A 25,845-nucleotide genomic window follows, 5' to 3' on the forward strand; every position below is an offset into this window, starting at 1 on the left:
TCAGTTGTTAATCTCATCTCAAAACACCCTCACAGAGGCACCTAGAATAATATTTGGCCAAATATCTGATCACCCCATGGCCTAGTAAAATTAACCATCACAGGCAATTAAACATAAAGCTGTTAAAATATTTGCATATGGATTTTCATGTTAACATACATTTTTATTTCACCTGGGCAAATAGCAGTGAGATTATTGGGTGATACGGAAAGTGTATATCTAACTTTCTAAGAAACAAACTGTCTTCCAAAGTAGCTATACCATTTTACATTCCTGTTTGCAAACTGAGAGTTCCAGTTGCTCCACGTGCTTCCCATTACTTGGTGTTATCATATGGGCCAGTTTACCTCTCACTCTCTCTCTTCCTCCCTCCCTCCCAGTAAGTATGCAGTGGTATCTCATTGTGGTTTAATATGTATTTCCCTAATGACTAACATATTGGGCATCTTTTTATGTGTTTATATATCATCCATGTATCATTTTCATGAACTGTCCCTCATATCGTTTACCCATTTTGGGAGGGGAGGTTGTTTTCTTATTTTCATTTTAGTGGAGTTCTGTGTTCTGGGTACAAATCTTTTGTCAAGATACATATTTTACAGCTATTTTCTGCAAAAATTTGAGCACAAATTTATATTTAGGGATTTTCAGTGTCGACTCTTTTATTAGCCACAGCACCCAATTACTTTCTATGTTTTATTTTACTAACAAAATCTCAAAAACCACATTTTACAAAATATATAGTTAAAAATGGAAACAGTTTTTGGAAAAAATTCGCTTACTATCCTAGGGTTGTATTCAATTAAAATAATCCCTAAGATTGAAACATGAATTGTAGGACATTTTTACTTTACAGTTGAACCAGTTAACAATTAAGAACTGTTGGAATTAGTTTTAATCATAAACATCACTCTGTCAGAAAGCCCCAAGTATAAAATTAAATGCTAAAATCATCTGTTACTCTGCCCATTCATGTGCTTGTCATATTTTTGCCAAAATAGGGTCCTACACAGAGCAGATTAGCCTGAGCCTTGGCCATGCACCGTGGAATATGATGCATGTGTGCCGTAGAGTATACTTACATGTATATGTGTGTGTGCTCTTAGTCTTGTCCGACTCTTTGCAACCTCATGGACTGTAGCCCACCAGCTCCTCTGTCCATGGGATTCTCTAGGCAAAAATACTGGAATGGGTAGCCATTTGCTTCTTGAATGTGTACAAACCTGAATTTAAAACAAGGAAGGGAGGAAGAAAGGAAAGGAGAGAGACTAGTACAAAGTTATTACTTTCCTGATCAGTGAAACATTTTCAGATCATCCGAATAGATTCAGAAAGATGTCAGAGAAAACTCTGTATTTCAAAGGCTCTAAAAAACAAGCAAACCAAAAAACTAAGTACTTTAGTACTCCGTGTGCTGGTGGTATCCACATATGTAGGTTTTGGTGTAACTTTATGTATTTTTAAAATCCATTGTTTTTAAGGTTATTTAAAAATATCCTTTTTAAATTAAAACAACAACAACAACAACAACTGTTTGCAGAACTGCTGAAATACCTCCATGGATCCCTAGAAACCTGATTGGTAAGCTGTTGATCTTTTTCTGAACTGTTTGTTTTACAAATGAAGAAGATGGCCAGAGATAAGCAAATTTAAGGTCTTACAACAGTCTTATGCTGAACTAAATCCAGTCATTATGATTACTATTTTAGTGTTTTTCCCCCCATTAACTTGACCTGTCCTTTCCAATTGGAGCAGAAAATATTTCTCCTTAGGTCCATTACTTAGAGAAATGAAGATTATACTCAATTTTGTGAGCCCTTTTCTGGCATCTCAACTTATGTCTTGTATAATGAGTGCGTCTCTTGGCTGGGGTGAGCAATATTTGGAAATTTAAGCCATTTCCCTTCCTAGCTTCCTCCAGAGGAGGCGTCCTAGGCCAGAGCCCAGATCTTAATGAAAAACATGTAAACCATCTTGTTTGTTTTCCCTGTCGATTAGTCTATAATTTAAAACCCATTCAATGGCAGATTTATCAAGTGACTAATCCCCGGGAAGACTAGAAGTGGCCAGGAGAAGGTGATTGTGGCCTAGGCACACATCATCGGTCATTTGTTCAAATATTAAGGTGGGAAGCCAAATGCCTCCTTACTTACTCATGAAAATACGTTCAGGGAGTGGGCCCTGAACTGACTCTTTACTGGGTAATAAAAGCAGCACAGAGAACCGGGGATGTCTTTGCCGGATAAACTGGCCTCTGTGGTCGTTGGTTTTCTTCAGTTATCAATGAAAACGTCATGTTTGAATAAGAGTGTAAAATCCACACCAGCTCAGCTTTCCTGAAAATTAAAAACAACTCAGACGAATACCTTTTCTCAGCTGGAATTTGAGCCTCTCAAAGTCTGACTTGTTTCTATATATATATATATATATATATATACATTTGCAAGATTGAGTGCATTGTAGATGCTCATTAAATCTAGATTGAAACTTAGACCGTAGAGAGACCAGAGTCTCATCTCATTTGCTGTAGTGAAGACTTGTTCAGTGTCTCTCTAGTTCATACAACATCACTATGAAAAGTAAGCTTACAAATAGGAAATTTATTACAGCCACTCCCCTGAACTTCTTGCTAGCAGAAAGCTTCCTATTACATTGGTAAAAGATGTGAGACTATTTTTCTAATAGTAATCCTACAGTCTTAGGCATAAATTTCACTTCTAATGCCAGAAAGAACTCAGCAACTAGCCCCTTCTTACTTGCTCCTACTTGGTAATGCAATTTAAATGACGTTTTTTTTTAATTTCACCCCCCTTTTCAATTAAAACCAGAAAAAGACAAAGTTGAGTATATGTGAAGCAAACCTAGTTAAGGAACCTACTTCACAGTTACTTACAAAAATGATGCTAGTGGACAAATGGGCACTGGCCATAGGGTAACAACTCCTCATAGACAGTGAGTAAATTGAGAAAGAAACAGTAATGTGATTGCTGTGATTACTTGAAGAACCTCAATTTGTCACAGTATTAAGGACCAGGGTTTAGCATCTGTTGCTTCTAAATGCATATGTATTCTGGAATGTGTCATACATACCTTATTGAGCTACACGTAGCTTCATTAGTGACAATAATGAAGTAAAGTGAAGTGAAGTTGCTCCGTTGTGTCTGACTCTTTGCGACCCCATAGACTGTAGCTTACCAGGCTCCTCTGTCCATGCGATTTTCCAGGCAATAGTGCTGGAGTGGGTTGCCATTTCCTTCTCCAGGGGATCTTCCCAACCCAGGGCTCGAACCCGGGCCTCCCGCATTGTAGACAGACGCTTTACCGTCTGAGCCACCAGGAAAGTGACAATAATAACACAACATAAAACTCCCAAGTCCTCTTTCCTAGTAGAGAAGGAATTAGTATGTTGATTCTTTGACTAAAAGTATGCAGTCTTGGATTTGCTTATTAGATTTCAAATTATTTTTTAGAGGAAAAAACCTTGAAAGCCATTTCCATGAATGTCGCAAGGTATACCTGTTCTGTGACTTACACTAATTTAGTGATATTAATAACTTAGGAGGAAAACATTATTAGAATCCCCCATGAGTCATGACTTTATTTCTTTTGTTTCACAAGAACACTCTAGCCCATGGTGAGGTTTTATCTTGTTGCCCAGGTAGGAACTTGAGTACAGATTTCAAAGATTTATCTGTTTGACTTCCTATTTCCTTGGATGACTATCCATAATTTTATTTGCTTATTTTCGGAGTATATTTCAGAATCCTGTCTGGAATAGCTATCACATTTCAGAAGTAATGCCCAACTTTATCTGAACCACTGGTATGATTTCAGAGCCCTAATGAGTCTGCTTGACCTCCCATGTTGATTTGCGTTCATGAGAGCTGGAACTCTTTCTTTGTGTGGCTTAGATGATACTGTGCTTTGCCTCTTTATACAGCTTTCATGAGCAGGACTGTCTGTATTATGGAAAGTTGAAGAGAAAGAGATAGGGTGAAGTTGTGGCTGTGGAAATTGCTACTATCTTAGAACTTGCCTGAAGTGATGCAGTTTCATTGTGCTTCTGTGCAGTCCCTTGGAATTGCTTTCCTAAGCTGGAAGAATTTAGAATTTCCAAGAGTCCCTGGGAAAAGTTGACTGAGATTGTATAGCAGATAACCTGAATTTTTAATGGCCCCTGGCAGCACCACTGGGAGAGGATGTTCATAACAACAAAATGTTAATGGGTGATTTTTGCGCAGTACCCGGCACCGCCGTGATGTCTTTCATCAGTAGGCGCTTTTCCAGTTCTTTTTGGCAGACATATTTGTGGGGGCCAGGCAAGCAAAGTCTCCCTCGTTGTTTGGGTTTCAGGACAGTATGTTCCTTTGATGATATCTCTGAGCAGTGGTAATGTAGAGGATATTTTTTAAAAAATGAGAATTTGGTAGGGGAAGGGAGGACCAGTCCCTGGGGAGATTGCAGGAGTTGCCTGGAGCCCAATTCCTAATCAGATTAGAATGACAAATACTGTTGGATTCTACTGCATAGTTCACTATACTTATGGGAATAACCTTTAAGCTTATTGTGAAGAGAACACTTATCGACCCTAAATATTTTGAATTGTTAAAATTAAGTAGTATCAATATTAATTTTTAGACCCGCACTTAAAAAAATCTTCAGTTTAGTCACATCGCTCAGTCGTGTCCGACTCTTTGCGACCCCATGAATCGCAGCACGCCAGGCCTCCCTGTCCATCACCAACTCCCGGAGTTCACTCAGACCCGCGTCCATCGAGTCCGTGATGCCATCCAGCCATCTCATCCTCTGTTATCCCCTTCTCCTCCTGCCCCCAGTCCCTCCCAGCATCAGAGTCTTTTCCAATAAGTCATCTAGAGGTTTTATTTGAATCTTCTAGGTAATAACAACAATGAAATCTCATAGTTTATGTTGTGCTTGTTTTAGTTGCTCAGTCATGTCCGACTTTTTTGCAACCCCATGGACTGTACCCCACTAGGCTCCTCTGTCCTTGGAATTCTCTAGGCAAGAGTCCTGGAGTGGGTTGCCATTTCTTTCTCCAGGGGATCTTCCCAACCCAGGGATCAAACCCTAGTCTCCCGCATTGCAGACAGATTCTTTACTGTCTTAGCCACCAGGGAAGGAAGGGGACCACATGTCTCTCTGTTTTTATATTTTCTTAGGCTTTTGAGTCTAGTTGGTTGGATAATACAGAGGTACAAGGAAGTCTTAATATTTAAAGCTAAAGAAATAATTCAATTCAATAAGCATTTAAGGATCACTAACTAGCCAAGTTGTGCACAGTGTTCTGAAAGTTCAAGCATGAATAAAGCATGGTCCCCAACTGCCTGGAGCTTTTAGATTTGCAAAGAAGATAAACCTAAGTGACTGTAATGTGATGTGAACCTAGGAAGTTCTTTGGCAACAGAGTCAAAGGAAAACTTTTGTCAGGAAGAATCAAGATTAGTTGAAGCCAGAAGGTTCAGTTGCAATGGAGTGAGTTTTCCTTCAGGGCTTTCACTAGGCAAAAATGGAGAGAAAGGGTGTTTCACAGAGAGGAAGCAGCATGTGCAAAAGCATAAAGATGTGGGAGTTAATGGGATGTTTGAATCTGTACTGGTGCAACATAGGGAAACTATAAAGAAATATCTGCAAAAGTAAGCAGAGGGCAGGTTTTAAAGAGCCATGAGTGTCATGGAAAGAATTTAGGCTTATCTACTGCATGAAATAACTATTCTCAATATGGGTAATGAATAGATAGTCTCTTTATGGGGATACATCAGAATTACCAAGGGACTTTTTCAAGTAATACGTATTCCTTTGGAGATTTTGCAGTGACCCAAGTTAAAAGTCATTGCCCAAAAAATCCCACCAATATGGTAGTGCCATACTATCTCAGCTATATTTGGAGCTGAATAAAGATTTAGAACAGTTATTTCTGGTTTCAGCTCTGGCTGCCCAGGAATCCTTTGGGGGAGCTCTAAGGACACCTGTATAAGAGCACCATCTCAGATCAATTGAATGATTATCTTTTGTGATGGCCCCATCAGGACTTTTTACAAAGCTCTTGAGATATTTCTTTTTTTAATACAAATTTATTTATTTTAATTGGCAGTTAATTACTTTACAATATTGTATTGGTTTTGCCATACATCAACATGAATCCGCCACAGGTATACATGTGTTTCCCATCCTGAACCCCCCTCCCTCCTCCCTCCCCGTACCATCCCTGTGGGTCGTCCCAGTGCACCAGCCCCAAGCACCCAGTATCATGCATCGAACCTGGACTGGCGATTTGTTTCATATATAATATTATACATGTTTCAGTGCCATTCTCCCAAATCATCCCACCCTCTCTAGATATTTCTAATAGGTAGCAGCCTGAGAACCATTACCTTAAACAGATAAAAAAGTATCAGTCAAGGAAAAGGGTGATGGGAAGTGTTTTAATTGGGATTGCTCTCTTAAAGATTGTGAATTTGCATCTTGTTTAGAAGAAAATGGATATAGACTAATAGACTATGGTAGGTGGGAAGAGAATGTGATTGAAAATGAAAGTAATCGAAGCAATCAAGTTAAAAATAATGGAAGATCGATAAAAATTCAGGTGCAATTTGGAGATAAAACTTAGGGGAGATTGGAAAGATGTCAAAACTTAGACCTGCTTCCTTTCAAATGATGTTAGGATGAATGCGGAAAAACAACAGACTTTTAGCAGAGAAGGTTGGGGAAAGGGAAACTTGTAATGCTTCCTGTGTCCTAAAGAACATTTATTTAAAAATGATTGGAAGGTTTGCAGTCATTTTGTCTACTGTGTACAAACAACATGTTCCGTGCAGAAGTAAAGGAGACTGAAAGGAGAGTCAGTAGGGTTTAAAAGCATTGTGTTCCCTTGATCCATCCTTATCTGTAATTTTGACTGTGAGGGTCTGGACTTGACATTTCATAAAGATTTCCAGGGTCAAGCCTGGGAGTACATGATTATTCAACAGAAAATCCTACTCTGTGTATTTGATTCATCAAATCATTAACAGTCCTTCTAGCTATGGCTCTAGATAAAGGAGGGAAAACAGTATATGATTTCCAGGTAGAAAGTAAAAGTGGCACAGAAAGTAGAGTGAAAAAGTGTTAAAAGATACTTTTGCTGAAGGCTTGATTTATGATATGCACAGATTTGAGATGCCTATTTGTAATAGTGCTTGCGTGCTCATTCGTGCCCAACCCTTCATGACCTCATACTATAGTCTGCCAGGCTCCTTTGTCTATAGAATTTTCTAAGTAAGAATACTGAGTGGATTGCCATTTCCTGCTCCAAGGGATCTTCCTGACCCAGGGATCGAACCTGCATCTTTTGCATCTCCTGCATTGGCAGGCACCACCTGGAAAGCCCCATTTGTAATAGAGCCAATAACAATTTGAAATAATTGATAGGATATGTATTACTATGTATAGGATATGTATTACTGAATACAAGTTTGTGTGCCCAGCACACAGTGAGGCTAGACATGTTTAGATCAAAAGTTTAATGCAGGACCATGCAAGGAGACAGGCAGCTCATGCCCCCAAAGCCCCAGATTCTACAAAGGGTTTCAGCAAAGCACTTTTATAGGCAAGGTGAGGGAGGGATGATCAGTTGTTGCAAACTTACCGGTGTCAGAATCCTTTGTTCTTGCCTCTGTCCATGTAGATTAGGTGAGAATGTTCCTGTAGACCTCCAACAAGACAAATGCTATTCTTTGTTACTGCAAGTTTTTTTCTGTTTATGAATGGACTCGTAAAGGTCAGATCCCTGAGAACAAGCTGTCCTATATATTTCAGACTATAGACAACATTCTTTTATAAAAGGTACAGAGCCAGCATGACTAAGCACAGGCAACAAAGCACACAGGTTAAAGCAAAAGGAACCGATCTAATATGGAGTCAGATTTGTTCTTCCCTATTACATATGGAGGGGCTTCTCTGGTGTCTCAGTGGTAAAGAATCCACCTGCTAATGCAGGAGACATGAGTTTGATCCCTGGGTTGGGAAGATCCCTGGAGGAGTAAAAGGCAACTCACTCCAGTATTCCTGCCTGGGAAATCCCATGGATAGAGGAGCTACAGTCCATGAGATAGCAAAGAGTAGGACACAACTGAGTGACTAAATGACAGTTACATGTGGACAGACACAGAATGAATAAGGTGCTTATTACTTTAATCACTTCAAATTACTATGTCATGTTGAGCTTCTGCACATGAAATTGAAATGATCAAAACAAGTTGTGAAACAGGGAAGAGCAAAGGTAACTGGTTTCTTTATTTGGGCTATTTGGGCATATTGATATGGAGTACAAAGAAATTTAATGGTTCTTATTTGGTTATTCTTTATATTAGTAAGTACACTTTGTCAGGAAGCCAGCATGGAATCTGTTTGGTAATCTGTCCCCTTACCTTGGGTGTTTGCAGCCGACAGTAGAGGTGTTAAGAGAGAACAGTATTTGCAAAGGCCATGTGCACGAGTATGGTCCTGGGAGAGAGAGGTTATATAGAACTGGAATCTAGGGCATGTTTGGAGAAGAGGCAGGAGCCAAGAGTGGACAAAATGGGCAAACACAGAAGAGTTCTCAATGTGGCCATGCTAAACAATTTTAATGTTAGCTTATAAGTAATGGCTAGTTGTTGAAGGGATTTTAAGGAATAAAGATATGAATTTAAAAAATGAATGAATGTGTCTAAACCAGGATCAGGAATATTATTGAGGTGACTCTTGTCACTGTCCAGGTATCTAAAACCCAATGAAGAGCTGAGGCATTGGGGGTAGAAGGTAAGGAATGAATCAGAGAAATAAATGAAACTCATCGATGATCTGTTAGAAATGAGAGAGAACAAGGAATCCATCATGATATCCAGATTTCTGAAAGGGATCGTTGATGCTGTTAATTGCAAAGAAGAATTTCAGAGGAGGAGGAGACCTAGCTTTGACATCATGAGTTCATTTTCAGACATACTGACTCTGAGGTGCTGATTAAAAATATTAAGGTAGACCAGTTCCAGAGGATAGTTGGAATTATGGTTTTAAGATACCAGTTTGGAAGTTGTGATAGAGTCAATGACTGTCATTTACCTCATGAGTATGCACGATGACCAAGAGAGATTGTGTAGTGTGAGAAAGGTAAAATGGGAAGGAGCATGCCTGGGGAACAGCATTTAAGGGATGAATGGAGGGAGAGGAGTCCACTGATTGACTGGAGAGAGCCAAGAAATAGGAAGAAAATAGGGGTGGGTGGAGAATTTTGACGATCAGGGATGTAGAGAGAAATTCAAGGCAAGGCAGCAGTCAACTTTAACAATGCAGCCGAGAGGGCAAGAGGGAGGGTGAGAAAAGAAAGAGCAACAGCTACAAGGGACTAAAGACAGATTTTTGTATCTTTATTTTTTGCTTTGGAAGGATAGAGCGTGGTGCTGGAAAACATGCTGAGAGCTGAAAGCAAGGTGACATGGCCACTGGCCTCCGTGGTCTGTCCGGCAGCAAAGAGACAAAATAATACCAGTGTATTATTACTACTATAAGTGGTAATAGCATTGGTAGCAATACCATTAATACTACCATTGTAGCAAACTTCGCTATTTCCTCTGAGACACTCCCCTCTGGTTTTACATATGTTAACTCACGTACTTCTCGTAACCTTGTGAGGTTCTGTTATTACCCCCATTTTCTGTATGAGAAAACTGATATACAGAGAGGTTAAGGAGCCTAACCAATTTGTGCTCTACCCACTACACTAAACAGATGAATTACAGAGCCATCAAAATGGTCTGTATAGATGAGTTCACCAGATTCAGCCAACTTAAAAGATCTTTGGTTGAGAGGTGGGAAATGGGAGAGATGGGGACCTTTGTGTAGATATCATCCAGTTGTATGAGAGAAGAAAGTTTCCTTTTGGAGCATGTCTTTGTAACTCTTTCATATTATTAAGAAGGTGAAGATTGTGTAAAATTATTGGCTCATCAACATTATCTGACTGCTGGGGCTTCCCTAGGGGCCTGGTGGCTAAGATGCTGCTCTCCCATTGACCAGGGTTCAACCCCTGGTCAGGAAACTGGATTCCACATGCCACAGCTAAGAGTTCATGTGCTACAACTGAAGATCCTACATGCTACAGCTAAGACCTGGCGCAGCCAAATAAATAATAAATGAATACTATCTGACTGTTCACCTTCTTAGGTGAACCAGTTCGTCAGGAACAACATTCAACCTTTAGTTTGCTATGGCAGAACTAAAGTAGGCACTAAAATGAAATTTAAATATTGGTGATAATTTAGGATGGTAATCAGGGCTGAAATATGGGTGGAGGTAGGCAGGAGAGAGAGATGGACATGGGTAGAATGTCCAAACAAAGATGATCTTTTTTTATTATTATTATTTTATTTTATTTTCTGGCCATGCAGCATGTGGGATCTTAGTTCCCTGACCAGGTATTGAACCTGTGCCTGCAGCATTGGGAGCGTGGAGTCTTAACCACTGGACCAGCAGGGAAGTCCCCAAAGATGATCTTGATTACATAGTTGAATGAAGCTTGAAGTTCCTTTCAGATAGTAGAACTCATGAAAGATGGATGGACTTTTGTATTTGTAGTACATTGTTCATCCTGACTGCTGAAGCTTTCCTAGTTTTATGCCTATGACTCCACCAAAGATGGCATTGTTTGGAAATTCTTAAGAATGATTAGAAATCTATTCGTCTCTTCCTCTAATATTATCCTTAGCAACAGTAACACTTACTCAGAACTAATGTTCCAAACAATGCCACCTTTTGCTGTGTCATAACCTTGACAGACTAGGCCATTGAAAATATTTATGCACCTTTTTAATGTAAGATATAGCTGTACCTATATATCCTTTGGTGTTCTAGATATTTGTGGACTGAAATTACAGTGAAGAACGTCTTATAAGCCATCACGAAGGCTTTTGGGACAGTGACTGAATGTAACTATTACAGTGGTTTTTTATCCATCCATCTTATCAGTACCGTGTATTTGCTGTTCTAGCTGCTAGGGTACAGAAATAAAGGCACAGATACTGCCCCTGATTTCTTCTTGTGGAGTTTGCAGTCTGATGTGGAAGAAACAAGTTAAATAGGTTCACCAGAAGTATTTAATTACTATTAAATTGAATTTTAGAAAAACCAATAAACTTGTAAATGATTGCCTCTCAGTTAACTGTAAAAGGCTAAATAATTTTGAATGCTGGGAAATGGACTAGTTAAGAACCAAGAGTATGCTAGTTTGTGCTGGTAATGAAAAGGAATGGATTCAAGGCATTGACATAACTGAAAAGATAAGCATTAAAAAGACAGGTATCCTATAAAATACTTTAAAATATAGAGTATATTGATAGCAGATCTTAATAGGTTCATTTTCTTTGCACTTAAATTGTTTTTTTTTTTAATTAGTATATTATGAATGGTTATAAACAGACACAAATACTAATCATGGGCAGCTTTGATATGGAAACTTAAAAAGAAAAGCACATGTATCATAACTTCCTCCTGAGTTTTTTCTTTCTGCTGTGTTGTTTTGGAAACTCCAGAGGGGAGACATTCTATGGCTGACCGTGAGAGTACCAGCTCCTAGCCAAAAGGATCTCCAGACCTTTTTTTGTTCTTTTTCTCAAACCAAAAGTAATGAAAGGTATATTCAATCATGTTCAAATCTTTATTAAAAGTTTTCTTTTGCATTTGATACTAAAACCAGTAGAAATTCTTAGAAGACTATTTTACTTTTATCCTTAATCCATGGTTATTGTTGCCTGTGAGCTCAGATTGGATGAAATTGTTTTTACTCCAGCTATTTAAATCCTGGGAAAATTCATAAGGTGAAATTTATATCCTGTAGAATTCTCAGAATGACTCTTGTCTTTCCATGTCTGTGCAGCCTTATGCTTTGGTGGTATGGGGATGCTATTGAATATTTTATTTCTGATCATTGATTTTTTTTAATAAGTTTTTTGCTTCCTTTCCCATTGATATCTCTACAGGCTCAGTTTGAACTTCAAGCCTTTCACATCCGGGGTGAGCATGCAGTGATAACAGCAAGACTAGAAGAAACCATTGAGAATCTCAAACACGAGATAGAACACCGATGGCAAGGAGGATGCGAAGAGATGAGAGATGTATGTGTCTCCACGGATGATGACTGCCCTCCAAAGACTTTCAGAAATGTGTGCATCCAGACAGACAGAGAGACTTTCCTCAAACCCTGCGAAGGTGAAGGCAAGACAACCAGAAGTAACCAAATAATACCTAAAAAGCTGAACATCTCCTCTTTAAGCCAACTCTCTCCCCCAAATGACAACAAAGACACCTGTGTACCACCTGCGGAAGGCAGCTCACTGAATCAGCAGAAAGCAGCTCCTTCCCCTCCCCCTCCTCCTCCTGCCCCACCACTACCAGCAGCCATCCCTCCCCCGCCTCCCCTCCAACCTGGACTTGGACCTTTGCCACCAGCACCTCTGCCACCACCTGTGAATACTGGACCGCCACCACCTCCCCCACCTCCTCTGCCTCCAAGTGCTGGACCTCCCCCACCTCCTCCTCCCCCACCACCCCCTCCTTCCATCCCTCTGCCCAACAGCGGGGGTCCTCCTCCTGCTCCAGCACCCCCAGGACTGGCACCCCCACCTCCTCCTGGACTCTTCTTCGGAGTTGGCCCGTCTTCCGGCCAGTGTCCTCGGAAGCCAGCCATTGAACCCAGTTGTCCAATGAAGCCTCTGTACTGGACTAGGATACAAATAAGTGATAAGAGGTAAATTAACTCCCTGGTCCATTCTCAGCTTGTGAATTTGCAGGATTTTGCACAGGTGATGTTGTATTCTTACGAGTTCAGTGTCTTTGCAGTGTGGCACTCATTCTCAAACATGGTAGTGAATGCCTTGGATAAATGAGGCTAGAATGTTTTGGGAAGAATGTCCCCACCAGGTCTTCTCTGTGTTCTGTATGGACTGATGGCTGGGAGAAATGACATGTTCTATGTCAGACCCTTCTTAAAGGCATATATTCATTTGCTAGGTTAGAGAAGAGCCCAGAGCTATGTTAGTGTTTCCTCCTGTATCCCTGAAATTAGTGAAAGATCATAAAGACACCGAGCCTGAGTCTATACCTCAGGTTCACTGAAGATTTTTAGAGTATCTGTCTTGTTTTAGGATAGTATCATCAGCCCTGTGATGTGTATGGAGAAGGCAACGGCACCCCACTCCAGTACTCTTGCCTGGAAAATCCCATGGATGGAGGAGCCTGGTAGGCTGCAGTCCATGGGGTTGCAAGGAGTCTGACACGACTGAGCGACTTGTTTCACTTTTCACTTTGATGCTTTGGAGAAGGAAATGGCAACCCACTCCAGTGTTCTTGCCTGGAGAATCCCAGGGATGGCGGAGCCTGGTGGGCTGCCACCTCTGGGGTCACACAGGGTTGGATACGATTGAAGCGACTTAGCAGCAGTAGCAGCAGCATGATGTGTATATTAAACAAATAGCTGTAATTTTTCATTTTGTATTCAAGGAACCAGACATAGCTGAGTCATTAACTCTTCAAGTCAGTTCAGTTCAGTTGCTCAGTTGTGTCCGACTCCTTGTGACCGCATGGACTGCAGCATGCCAGGCCTCCCTGTCCATCACCAACCCCCAGAGTTTACTCAAACTCCTGTCCATTGAGTCGGTGATGCCATCCAGCCATCTCATCCTCTGTCATCCCTTTCTCCCACCTTCAATCTTTCCCAGCATCACAGTCTTTTCAAATGAGTCAGTTCTTCATATCAGGTGAAGTTTCAGCTTCAGCATCAGTCCTTCCAATGAATATTGAGGGCTGATTTCCTTTAGGATGGACTGGTTGGCTCTCCTTGCAATGCAAGGGACTCTCAAGAGTCTTCTCCAACACCACAGTTCAAAAGCATCAATTCTTTGGCATTCAGCTTTCTTTATAGTCCAACTCCCACATCCATAAATGACTACTGGAGAAACCATCAATAGCTTTGACTATATGGACTTTTGTTGGCAAAGTAATGTCTCTGCTTTTTAATATGCTGTCTAGGTTGGTCATAACCTTTCTTCCAAACAGTGAGTGTTTTTAATTTCATGGCTACAGTCACCATCTGCAGTGATTTTGGAGCCCCCCAAAATAAAGTCTGTCACTGTCTCCAATGTTTCCCCATCTGTTTGCCATGAGGTGATGGGACCAGATGCCATGATCTTAGTTTTCTGAATGTTGAGTTTAGAGGGCAGTATTAAATTATCAAATATCTCTGCTTGAACTCTGATACCCCTCACCACTGAGTGCCCTCACATTTTTATACTTTGTTGCCCTCTAGAGAAAGTGCCAATGGGTAGGTAGCTAAAAAGCATCTTCCATTTGTATAGGTTGTTATGGTGGGTCTGTAAGGCAGCAAGAGATGCTTGCTTGAAAATTTCCACTCAAAAAGATCTGACTGGATTTCTTCTGCCTCATTTTGGAGCCCATCAGGAGGACAATTAGAAAGATATTGATTGGCTTCTTGACTATTCTTTAGATGTGAAGTTCATTTGTTGGCAAAGAACAGCAAATATAGAATAGATTTTCACACTTAAATTTTTGAACTTATTCCCCAAATTAAGATGTGGTTTTAAATTTTTCTATTTCTGTAACATTCTGCTTAGAAATGGCAGGATATTGAACAAAATAACATGCAATTCGGTGAGCAAGTAAATGGAAATCACTCTAGGAGGGATGGGGCACACCTTGACACTAGCATATGGTGAACCAAGTTGATTGTATACTTTGTATTTGGCCCCTTTCCTCTCATCAAAAAATAAGAGCCACAAATTTTTTTTTAATGTTAATACTCTATATTTAAACTTCCCAAATGAATGATTAAAAAACCATGAAATAGTCCTGAAATAGCTCCTACCATTAACCAGTGTACTAGCATTCCTCTTTTCCCACTCAAGGCTCAGCTGACATTTCCTAAGAAACTATTTATCAGAATATTTGGAGCCGTGTTCCCTTATTAGTGTTCTCAAATTAATGTGTAGTCATTCCAGGGTGATGAAGCTCACCCGTCAGCCCTGGCATTGTGTGTTCGGAGGGCACACAGAGCTGTTCCACACTTGGGTCTGCCTAACCTGCCTCAGCTTCATCCCCATAAGACTTCATGAGCAAATAATAGCCTGGACCATATCAGTGGCGTAATAGTAACAACTAGGAGATGTGAGTCCTTCACTGTTTAAGACAACAAAGACAAGCTGGAGGTAATCATTGCATTTTTCCTGTCCTTATGTAGTTGGACATTTTGAGAAAGAAAACAGTTGAATGCTCCAGTTCTTACCAGCTTCACCATAAATCTAGGGCTTCAGTTTTGTTACGAGTTGAATTGCTTCCCCCCAAATTGATTTACTAATGGCCTCGACCCCTCCCCCTTACCTCAGACTGTGACCTTACTTGTAAATAGGCGTGTTGAAGATGTGATTAGGTAGGTTAAGATGAGCTCAGACTGGAGTAGGACCGACTTCTAATCCAAAATGACCAACTTTCTTATAAAATGGGGAAATGTGGACCCTGCCGGCTGCAGAGGAAGAGTCGGCATATGGAGGTTGAAGTCCTGCTGCCCCCAGCAAGTCCATTTTGAACTAAATTAAAAGTTAGATGGATGTACCCACTTTCCCGACCTGGGACTTCAGGAAATCCCTGCTTGGTGAACATGTCAGCTTTGAGCCTGAGTTCTAGGCACAGGGGTTTAGTCTCTTATCGTGGGTTCCTCAAAGTATCTTTGTACCTCGGAGCATGACTACATCTTTTAAATTAAAATGATCTGAAGGTGCTGCGTACTACTCATTATGGACAGAAGTAAAATTATTTGGAAAGACGTGCTATTTTGTATCACCAGAGGAGCAAGTACTTCATAATATACGTGACAAATTTTTATGTTGGTCTTCTGAGGAATTAGGAATAAAAAATGAATTTTCTCTATTATATACACACTGCCTCTCCTCCAGCTAATGGGATTTTAAACTTTCGCTGTTTTGCTTTCTCTGATGTCTGTTTTCTGTTTCTCGAGTAGGGAAAAGCCATTTATTTTATTTTTTTAAAGAAAAACACTCATCCAGCCACTTTGTTGGGCTTCCTCATAAGTGCCTTCCTAAGGAGAAAGCATCTTTTCTCTCCCTCTGCCCTCTTCCTGCCCCAGCCTCCTTCCTGCTTATGCCTGCATGCTTCCCCGCTCCATTATCGCTCCCCTCACCTCCTCCTCCTCCTCCCGCCTTCCTCTTCCTCTTCTTTGGGGCTAAAATTGATTCATTGGTCAGGAAAAAGTTGACATGATGGCAGACGGTCCGTTGTGAGAGCAGCTCCTTGTTACTGCCCCACCAACCCAGTTGCCTGCAACCTGCTAAGAAGTAGTATTCCGAAATTCTGTGATTCATTTTTGGAAATGCCTTTTCCCATAGAAATAATGCTGGAAATGGTCATGAGCTGCTAAACATGACTGCCAAAGCCAATTTACTTCAGTATATGAGTGAGGTACTGCCCTCATCATGCTGACCTGAGCTCAGAGTCCTTGGAGCTGGGGCCAGGTGGTACAGGTGCAGGAGATGGGGGGATGGGTCTGAATTATCTTCCTTGTGCATGACATTACCTGCCGCATGGCACCCTCTCCTTAGCTTCCCAGAACCTTGCTGAGGCCCCGTCCACAGTTCTGAGGCAGCATGCTCCACAGTTTCCTGGTTGTCTTCTCCCACTAAGAACTCCTTTGCCAAGAGCAGCTGAGAAAAGCATTTAACATTAAAGGTGTTCATGTTTTGAACTGAAGTTAAGTGAGTGTGGGCAGGAGCGGTGCTGAGGAAGGAGCACACACAGATGGATACACCTCACTGGGAATGTTCTAGCCCTTGGGTGACGATTTCACAGGTACTCACTATCTGTCATACATTATAACTTACATATGTCACATATGTATTCTTACATGCCTCAAATATTACGTTAGAGAAATGGTAATAGGAAAACAAAAAAAAAGTGGAGAAAAGCAAATGTTCAGTTTTCTTATGGGCAAGAACCCAAATGTCATATTTCATAGGAAAGGCAGACACATAGCAAAATGTGAACACTCAGGCCTGAAAAGACAGGGTTGCCAACAGTTTCAAATACAAAAAAAATTGTCATTTAGTATCAAAAAACTGTATGGACCACACTATGTAATAGTAGTTTCTTTCCTTTTCATTCACTGGGAAAATATGTATTGAAACAAAGGTAAGTATTTTTAGATATTATGGATCATAACAAACATACACATTTGATGTGTCTATTTGATGAGTAGATAAGACTTTTTTTTTTTAAACCGTCTTTGGGCATTAAAAGTGTTTTAAAATAAGGTGAGAAAGTAAGTTAAGAAAGTAGATATTTAGAAAATACTTTCTGGCTAAAAGGAGCCTGAGTAGTAATCCATCTAAGGCTGTTCTCAGAGGCGGTTCTTTTGAACTTGATTTCCCATATCTTCTCTCCTTCCTTTGTTTCAAAACTAGGCTGTACCTGTTTTTAGAGAGAGAAAAAAGCAAACAAACAATACAGTCTCTGCATGGGTGCTTTAGCTGATCTCTGTGGGGGCTGGTGCAATGGCATTGTTTGTTTTTATTAATACTATTGTTGAGATAGTATATATTTTAAATCAAATATGTCTAAATAAGCACAGCCTATTCATATATATGTATATATACATATATGGGTCCTGTACTTAGTTGATGTGAGCTAAACCCAAAAACCATATTTGAAATGAATAGAAAAAAAATCTACAAGAGGATAAATTCTCACTTTATCACTCCACTTTCATTATATTTGGGAATTATCCCACGGAATGTCTCAGAATGGTGGCTCAGATGGTAAAGAATCTGCCTGCAATGCAGGAGACCATGGTTCAGTCCCAGGGACAGGAAGATCCCCTGGAGAAGGAAGTGGCCACCCATTCCAGTATTCTTGCTTGGGAAATCCCATGGACACAGGAGCCTGGCAGGCTACAGTCTGTGGGGTCACAAAGAATCGCAAAGGACTGAGCGACTAACACTTTCCCTTTCACTTCACTTTCAGCCTTTATACAATGCCCATTTTTACCCATCATGAAAATGCCATAGACTGAGGGAGGGGCAGCTTACACACCCCAGGAGCTCTGGCCCCACGGGGTTTCTCTGGTTCTTTCTCGAAACAACGGGTACTCACACAAGGACCATTCTGTTTTGGAAATCTCTGTTTGCTTTAATGCTTTGTAGTATATTTTGATTTTAAAATATATAATCATAAAAAGCTTTTCTTCAAGCTTTATTAGAGTTTTTAAAGGAGTTAAAAAATGAATTAAGGATGTCACTGTATTCTGTTCTATTTTGTTTGGTTCTTACCTTTAACTTCCCATTTTCTCTTTTAAGCCAAAATTCTACGCCAACTTTATGGGATTCCTTAGAAGAACCTGATATTCGGGATACTAGCGAATTTGAGTATTTATTCTCCAAAGACATACCTCAACAGAAGAAAAAACCTCTCTCAGAGACCTATGAGAAAAAAAACAAGGTCAAAAAGGTATTGCCTGGCTATAGTAATCATAACTATGTCACTGTTTTTTGTCCTGCATGGGGTTTCATTGTGTGCTGCTGGTTTGCTTTCGCTCTGTTTTCAAAAAAATGTTTTGGAAGGTTTTGAGTCACGGATGACATCAAGGAGCCAATAGTTTGAGAAATCTGAACTTACTATTTTGGTCATATTGTCTGAATTTTCAAACTATTTTCTTAATCTGAACTTTTTTCCAGCCATTAATTCTATTGGAAAAAAAAAATAATAATTTAGTGAAAAGTGGTCCGTAGGCTATGTGGAAAATGTGCCTTACTTATTTATAAATTCATTCATTGAACAACTATTTATTGAGAGTATATTTGTGCTAGCTTTTGTTTTAGGCCCATGCTATCCAGTAGGGTATTCCTGAGCCACATGTGACAAGGTTAAGTCATAACATTAGATAAATTTAAATATTTGGTTCTTCAAGTGGCATTTGCCACTTTTCAGTTTTATTCTTCTGGCTAGTGGCGCAATGGCACCCCACTCCAGTGCTCTTGCCTGGAGAATCCCATGGACGGAGGAGTCTGGTGGGCTGCAGTCCATGAGGTCACTAAGAGTCGGACATGACTGAGCGACTTCACTTTGACTTTTCACTTTCATGCATTGGAGAAGGAAAGGGCAACCCACTCCAGTGTTCTTACCTGGAGGATCCCAGGGACGGGGGAGCCTGGTGGGCTGCCATCTATGGGGTCGCACAGAGTCGGACACGACTGAAGCGACTTAGCAGCAGCAGTGGCTACCATACAGCAGATTAAAGAGCATTTTTGTTTTGATAGAAAGTTCTATTGGATAGCACTGTCTGAGCACCTGGGTATGCTGGTGAAAAAACAAAACAGATTATATTAACAATCAACATCAAAAACAAAACATAATATTAACAATAACATCAAAAAGTCAAGTCATGTGATAAGAGCATCGTTTAAGGAGGATCATCTTTGGGAGGAGTGGGAGGATGGGTTACAAGTTTGAATACAGCGTGTTCAGAGTAGTCCTCATGGAGAAGGTGACCTCTGGGCAGGCTTGAGGGCTAAAAATCTGAGGCCATGAGCCACCCATCAGAGAGCAAGATCAAGCAGTCAGACAGGTGTGGAGCTGAGTGACCAGTGTGCCCTGCACTGACTGTGTGGCCCAAGTCAAAGTCCTTTCACTTGCCTTGCCCCGCTATCCATTTGCTCTAAGAAAGACTCGAGTGAGGTCACTTACACAGTGTGCCCCCCCAGTGCCTGGCACCCAGGCAGCCCCCAGCCAGTGCTCGCTGCTCTCGTTCGGCCACTGTTGCTGCCACGGCTGCCGTCTCTCTGCCTTTGTGCTGCGATGACAACATAGATGGTGTTGAGGAAAGTCAGCTGGCCCATGAGCAGTGTGAGTTCGAGCTGCACGGGTCCACTTGGATATGGATAGTTTTCAATAGTAAGTAATAGAGTCCTAAACAGTGCGTGGTTAGCTGAACCCATGGGTGCTGAGGGCTGACTCTAAGCTGTATGCAAATTAACTCCTTTGTTCAAGGGTCAGCTTTGCAGTACTTGGTTCTGCTGTTGATTTACAATGTGATTTGGGCAGCTTGTCTCACTTCTTCAGGCCGTATTTTCCCTTCTCTTTAAGACAGGATTAACAATATCTGGGTCTACCTGAGCTGTCAGGTTGTTGTGAAATTCAAATCTAAGAGGATTGGAAGAAGTGTTTTGAGAGTGTCTAATATCGAATGAGAGTTTCATCAACTCTTCATTCTTAAATTATACACTGAGGTGCATACATTGGTATCTCAAATAACATTATGATTGAGAAATCTGCTGTGCCTCATAGTGGGGGAAATGGCAGAAGTCTGAATGCAATTTTCTGTTAAATCAAATTGGACCACTGACTTGAATTATACATGAAAATCATGATCAAAGTTTTTTACCTCTGAAGTTTGATGGAATTTTTTGTTTTGTTTGATGGAATTTATCAGTTTTCCTGATAAAAAATGTGATCCCAATTATAATTAAATATCAGAACAAATCTTTTAAGAGGACATATTGCATGAAACAACTTAGTTATAGGCAAGAAGTCAAATGATAGACTATGAAATATATACATGTGTGATTAGAATCCTATGATACTGAAATAATGTGCTTTAGCAGGCCAGCTTGCTTTTTAAATGCCATCTATAGGAACAGAAGACTACTTGTTTCTCTGCAAAAGGCAGAACCAGAATCTCTATATTCCAAAGGTGGCATCATATTGCCTCTTCCAGGAAGTTTTCTCTGACCATCCAGGAAATCCATTGAATGTTTTCTTACCCAATATCACATAAAATTTACTTTTGTTCTCTTTTTCTTTTAAGATTGCTATTACTCCTTGTGTTTCCTCTCTCTGGATGCTTGATTACATGTTATTTATTCATAAAGCTAGTTCTTTCTATTTTGGTGAATGGGAATTTTTAAAACATTGAAGCATTTGTTTTTTGAAACATGAAAGCATTATTTTTTTAGTTTATTCTTATTTCTTATAATTGGTTGCCTCGTCAACAAAGGATTTTTCACTAAGGCAGTTAGTACTTGATGTGTTTGTTTTTCTGAGGGGTAAAATATCCTTCATTCAAGCTCTTTAATCTTTCTGAACGTTGAGGTTGCTGTTACCCCCAAAGAATCTGTGCACATGTGAAGTCACTATTTTTTCTTTAAAGGTAGGTCTACTGGGCTTTCTTGGTGGCTTAGTTGCAAAGAATCCACTTGCCAAGTAGGAGACATGGTCGATCACTAGGTTGGGAAGAGCTCTTGGAGAAGGAAATGGCAACCCACTCCAGTATTTCTGCCTGGGAAGTCCCATGGACAGAAGAGCCTGGCAGGCTACAGTCCATGAGGTCGCAGAGCCGCATACAACTTGGCGACTAAACAATAAAATGACTACAGGGTTTTGATGGTCTTGAGGCTGCTTGAAGTCTGCAGAGAGCTTGTATCCCACCTTAGAGCTGAGATATTCTGTTTTAAAGAAAATAATGAGTTGAGTCAATGCCAGAAAACTCTGAACCTGCCCCCTATACGCCTTCCCTCTGTGCCCATGACCAGATCTCCAACATCAAGATGGGTCCCTCAGTCTCTTCTGAAAGTCAGATTTTTTTTTTTTTCTTTTCTCTGAGAATGAGGATGAAAGTGAATTTTAGCGATTGTGAGCAACTGGGACTTTGAGCCCTGGAGGCCAGCTTTGTTAGCCTAACCACAGAATGGTTCCCATACAATATGACCAGGAAACACTTGCCAGATACATCTTTTTATGGTGACCAAAGGTGGAGTATATGTTGGAGTTTCAAAAATTCAGCATTCTGAACCTTGGCCTCTGAGACTTTGCTAGAACTGAGACATATATGTGAGCATCTCTTAAGTAGAGCTGGTTTGCATCCATCTGTGTATCCCACATTTTTAGTTGAGAACTGTTCAAATTTTCATGGTTCTGCTAAACTCAGATACGAGTTTCTACTTCCATCTTTTATAACAGTTGCCACCACTGGCACTAGTTTTAAGTAAACAGATATATAGCTTCTTTTCTTTTCTTTTTGATACATATCTTCTTAAACTGGGCCAGGATCCTGTTTTCTAGTTAAACACAGTCTAAAAATTAGAAGGAGCCTTCCTGATCAACTAATTCGGTACCTTCATTTTGGCCCATAAGAAACGAGATCTAGAAAGATAAAGATGACTTCTAGGGTTTGTACACTTTTCACAGGAAGTCATCAATAATGACAGAACCTTGAGAGGATGTAGAAGAGCCTCAGTATATATCTCCACTCTTCCTTAATTTAAACAGTAATTCGCCATACTTAAAGATGATAGATTTTACTAGGGTGATTGATTTTGACATTTATAAATGAGAATAGCCATTGTTAGAATTATCAACAGGATTCAGCTACACTTGCGCAAATCTAAGATGTGTCCTACATGGTGAAATTATCCAGGGTTTTCTTCGGGGTCTTTCAATAGAAATCCAAATCTTTGAATAAAAAGACACTTTGGGTATAAGTCCAGCTATAAAATAATATGGAGAATTGGAACTGTTTTCCTTTGACCCTAACTATGACAAATTCTTAATTGCATACTCAGACATGAGCCTTCCTCATTTGTGACCTGAGACCATTGTGCCACGACAAACATAACAGTTACCAAATTGAGAACCAGAGCTCAAAACATCATCTCTTGTCTGTACCACCAATGCTTAATACCACCTCCTTTTTTTTTTTTTTTTGCTCTCTGACAGCTTTCAGGAAAGTCGTATAACTTGTACACACTAATTCTTTCTCTATAAAATAGGGAATAACAACCCTTCAGGGTTGTTCTGAGGATAAAATGAAATCATGATTGTGAAAGTACTTTTAAGTATTCTCTAGAAATGTAATAATCTGTTAGTTTATGAACCAATATGAAAACTTTGCAAAGAAATTCTTGAACATCACGGATTCCCACAACCTTGTAGAGCAGGGGTCCCCAACCTCTGGGATCTAATGCCTGATGATCTGAGGTGGGACTAATGTAATAATAATAGAAATAGAGTGCACGATAAATGTAATGTACTTGAATTATCCCAAGCCCTGCCCCCCCCCCCCCCCTCAGTCCATGGAAAAATTGTCTTCCACGAAACCAGGTCCCTTGTGCCAAAAAGGTTGGGAACCACTGTTAGAGGGCCTTCAAATATAAGTGTGTCCTTTCCTGAAGCTTTGCAAATGGTCATCTTTAGATCATTCCTGTTCTTCAGTATTTGTGGAAGAATTCCACAGCTTCCTTTAATGGCACATACTGCAGACATCTAATAGTTCATCTTACAGTGGTTGGTATGTCTTTTTGCACTGTGAAGTAAGAGTTTTCACCGTCAGTACGCCCATATTTATACTATCTCTAAGTTACATGTATTCTGGGGAAAGGCAGGTCAGCGCCTTGACAAGGAGACAGAAAGCTGCTTTCATCGTCTGAGATTCTTTGTCCTGGTGCCTGTCAGAGAAGTAGCTACTCCGATAAACTTTCCAATTGCTTTCTAAACTTGCCCAGCTGCATTCAGAAAATCAGCATGACCTGCCAATGTTCTTTCTCTGCTGAAATGGCATGATCTTACTTTGAATTAGGAATAATGTCCGTGCCTGTTCCCTCCTCTGTAAGATGCATAAAGATCATTCCTCTCCCTCAGCTGTTTTAATAGAGATTTCTTAAGAATCAATGAGAGAGTGGCTATTCCCTGATCATTGGTGGGGGTGATGGTGTAGGGAGGGGTAGTGATGGTCCCTCAGAGGCTTGTCTGTTGAAACTTTCTGGAGCCAAAAGCTTTCAGTTGTAATTGGGTCACTTTGGCCAGGATTGTAGCTGCAACTCTCAAATCCCAGACTTGGTGTCTCAGTTTAGTGGGGAGGGGAGAATAGTGGAAGGAGAACATCATTTGGAATTCTGAACATAAATTTATAGGGTTTTCATAACCTGTTGCCTTCCAAGTTTATATAATTTCAGCGTTTGTGTACAAAGATCATTTCTCTGGACCGCCTTGGTAAGGTATGTGCCTTATTCCCCTCCCCCCCCCCCCGCCCCCCCCGCCCCCCCCCGCCCTCCAGGAATGGGAATGCATTTGCCCAGCCCTTTCCATTTCTCATGTGTTTGAAAAATGAGCAGTGAGGTTAGGGGTTATCATCTATAGCAGTGAGTGAAATCACTTGCCCCATGTGTTGATTACACCAATATATGACCTTGAGGTTATTAGTGCTATGTCCAGATTCTTTGAGTGATATCTGGAATGATCTGGGCTTTCCTGTTCTTTAGTTTAAAGATCCCTGACTGGCCAAATGTACTGAAAGCAAACAGGAGCTTCTATTCCATGGCAAGCACCAGCTTACAAAAATTCTGTCTTGTAAATTTTATTTGGAAATAAGACAGCCCAGAAAGTTGAGTTGTACTTTTACTTTATTTACTTATTTTTTAAAATGGTTGTTAGAACTTGTCACGTATGGATATCAATGATTCTTTCAGAATGTTGAATTTGAGTATTATTCTTGGAGTTCAGCTATGTTTCTCTTGTTGGCTGTTAAAACAGTAACTTAATCTGGGTTTATACCTCAAGCCAGCTCAAGGATTGTAGGGTGTTCAGTTCCTACCCACACCACAAGAGGGCACCTTCGAATGCTGAGCTCCAGAGCTAAGGTGGCTTCTATCCTAGAGCTGGGGCAGTAGAACCTACAAGAGTTAACTGCCCCTCAGCACTACCTTTCTTCCTGTTAAATTTCTTTATTTTGGACCATGAGGCCAGATTTCACAGCAAATTATCCACTCAAAGTATTGGGAGCCAAATGCATACTAGAAAGACTTATAGGTATTAGTAGAATAGAAATCGTTAGTAGGCACAGTTCCAGTACTTAGAATGAACGACAGCAGTATAAAAATTTATGAAGTATTAGACTTAGCCCCTTTGAGACTGATTCTGGGATCACCTTCCTTCTTCTCCCCCGCCACACACACAGCGTTCTTTACATTGTCCATATCTAAAGGGAGTGAAGATGTATTTGAATATAGACTCAGGGTTCTTTGATTGGAAAATAAAGAAATTGATTAGATGTTACAAGATGTACTATGAGAGAACACTTCTAAATATCTTTTTATTTTTTAAGTATGTTATCCTTTACTCCTAGTAGAGTAAAATTTTTGAAATCTCACCTGTATTTTTCTGGACCTCATTCATTTATACTTAACACATTTATATATATACTTAGACGTTTTCTAAGATTGTGACTGGCTGGAGCCAGACAGTGGTTTGAGAATGAGTGTTAGTGAAGGGACTTTGATGGTGTCAGTGATCTCTCTGGCCTCCAGTGCTAAGCTAAAAGTATGTGAGGAAATACCAAGAATGAGCAAAGATGTTATATGTGTGTTTAGGTCACAAACCCAAGTCACGTGGATGCTTGCAAAACTGAACACATAAATGCTTTGCAAAGTATACACATCTCTGATATAGTCAAAGGTCAAAACAGCCCCCATGCCACATGCACACGCGTGTGCACATTAATAAATATGTGCTTAGTATGGACAGAAGCCTTAATAATCTTGTATTTATGTAGAATTTTTCAAGTGAAGGTGACAAGATTTCAATAGCAATAACAATGGTTAATGCTCCTAGCGTTTGTTAACTTATCCAGTTGTCGTAAGAACCCAGTGAGATCTTTCTATGATTATTCCCATTTTGTAGGTGAGGAAGCTGGAGCTTAGAGGTTTATGTAACTTGCCCATGATGAATCCACCAACCATCCCAGAA

At 40.3% G+C, this 25,845-nt stretch overlaps 1 protein-coding gene across 1 annotated transcript in view; it reads left to right on the forward strand.

Moving 5' to 3' along the window:
- The window catches only part of FMN1 (formin 1), a 432,398-nt gene that overhangs the window by 197,989 nt on the left and 208,564 nt on the right, over nucleotides 1-25,845 (forward strand). Inside the window, exons 5-6 of the mRNA XM_052647085.1 lie at nucleotides 12,012-12,778; nucleotides 18,408-18,558. Of these exons, the coding sequence (XP_052503045.1) occupies nucleotides 12,012-12,778; nucleotides 18,408-18,558 (918 nt within the window). The remainder of the gene's footprint in view (nucleotides 1-12,011; nucleotides 12,779-18,407; nucleotides 18,559-25,845) is intronic.

The sequence above is a fragment of the Budorcas taxicolor genome, chromosome 10, assembly GCF_023091745.1.
Source record: "Budorcas taxicolor isolate Tak-1 chromosome 10, Takin1.1, whole genome shotgun sequence".
Lineage (NCBI taxonomy): Eukaryota > Metazoa > Chordata > Mammalia > Artiodactyla > Bovidae > Budorcas > Budorcas taxicolor.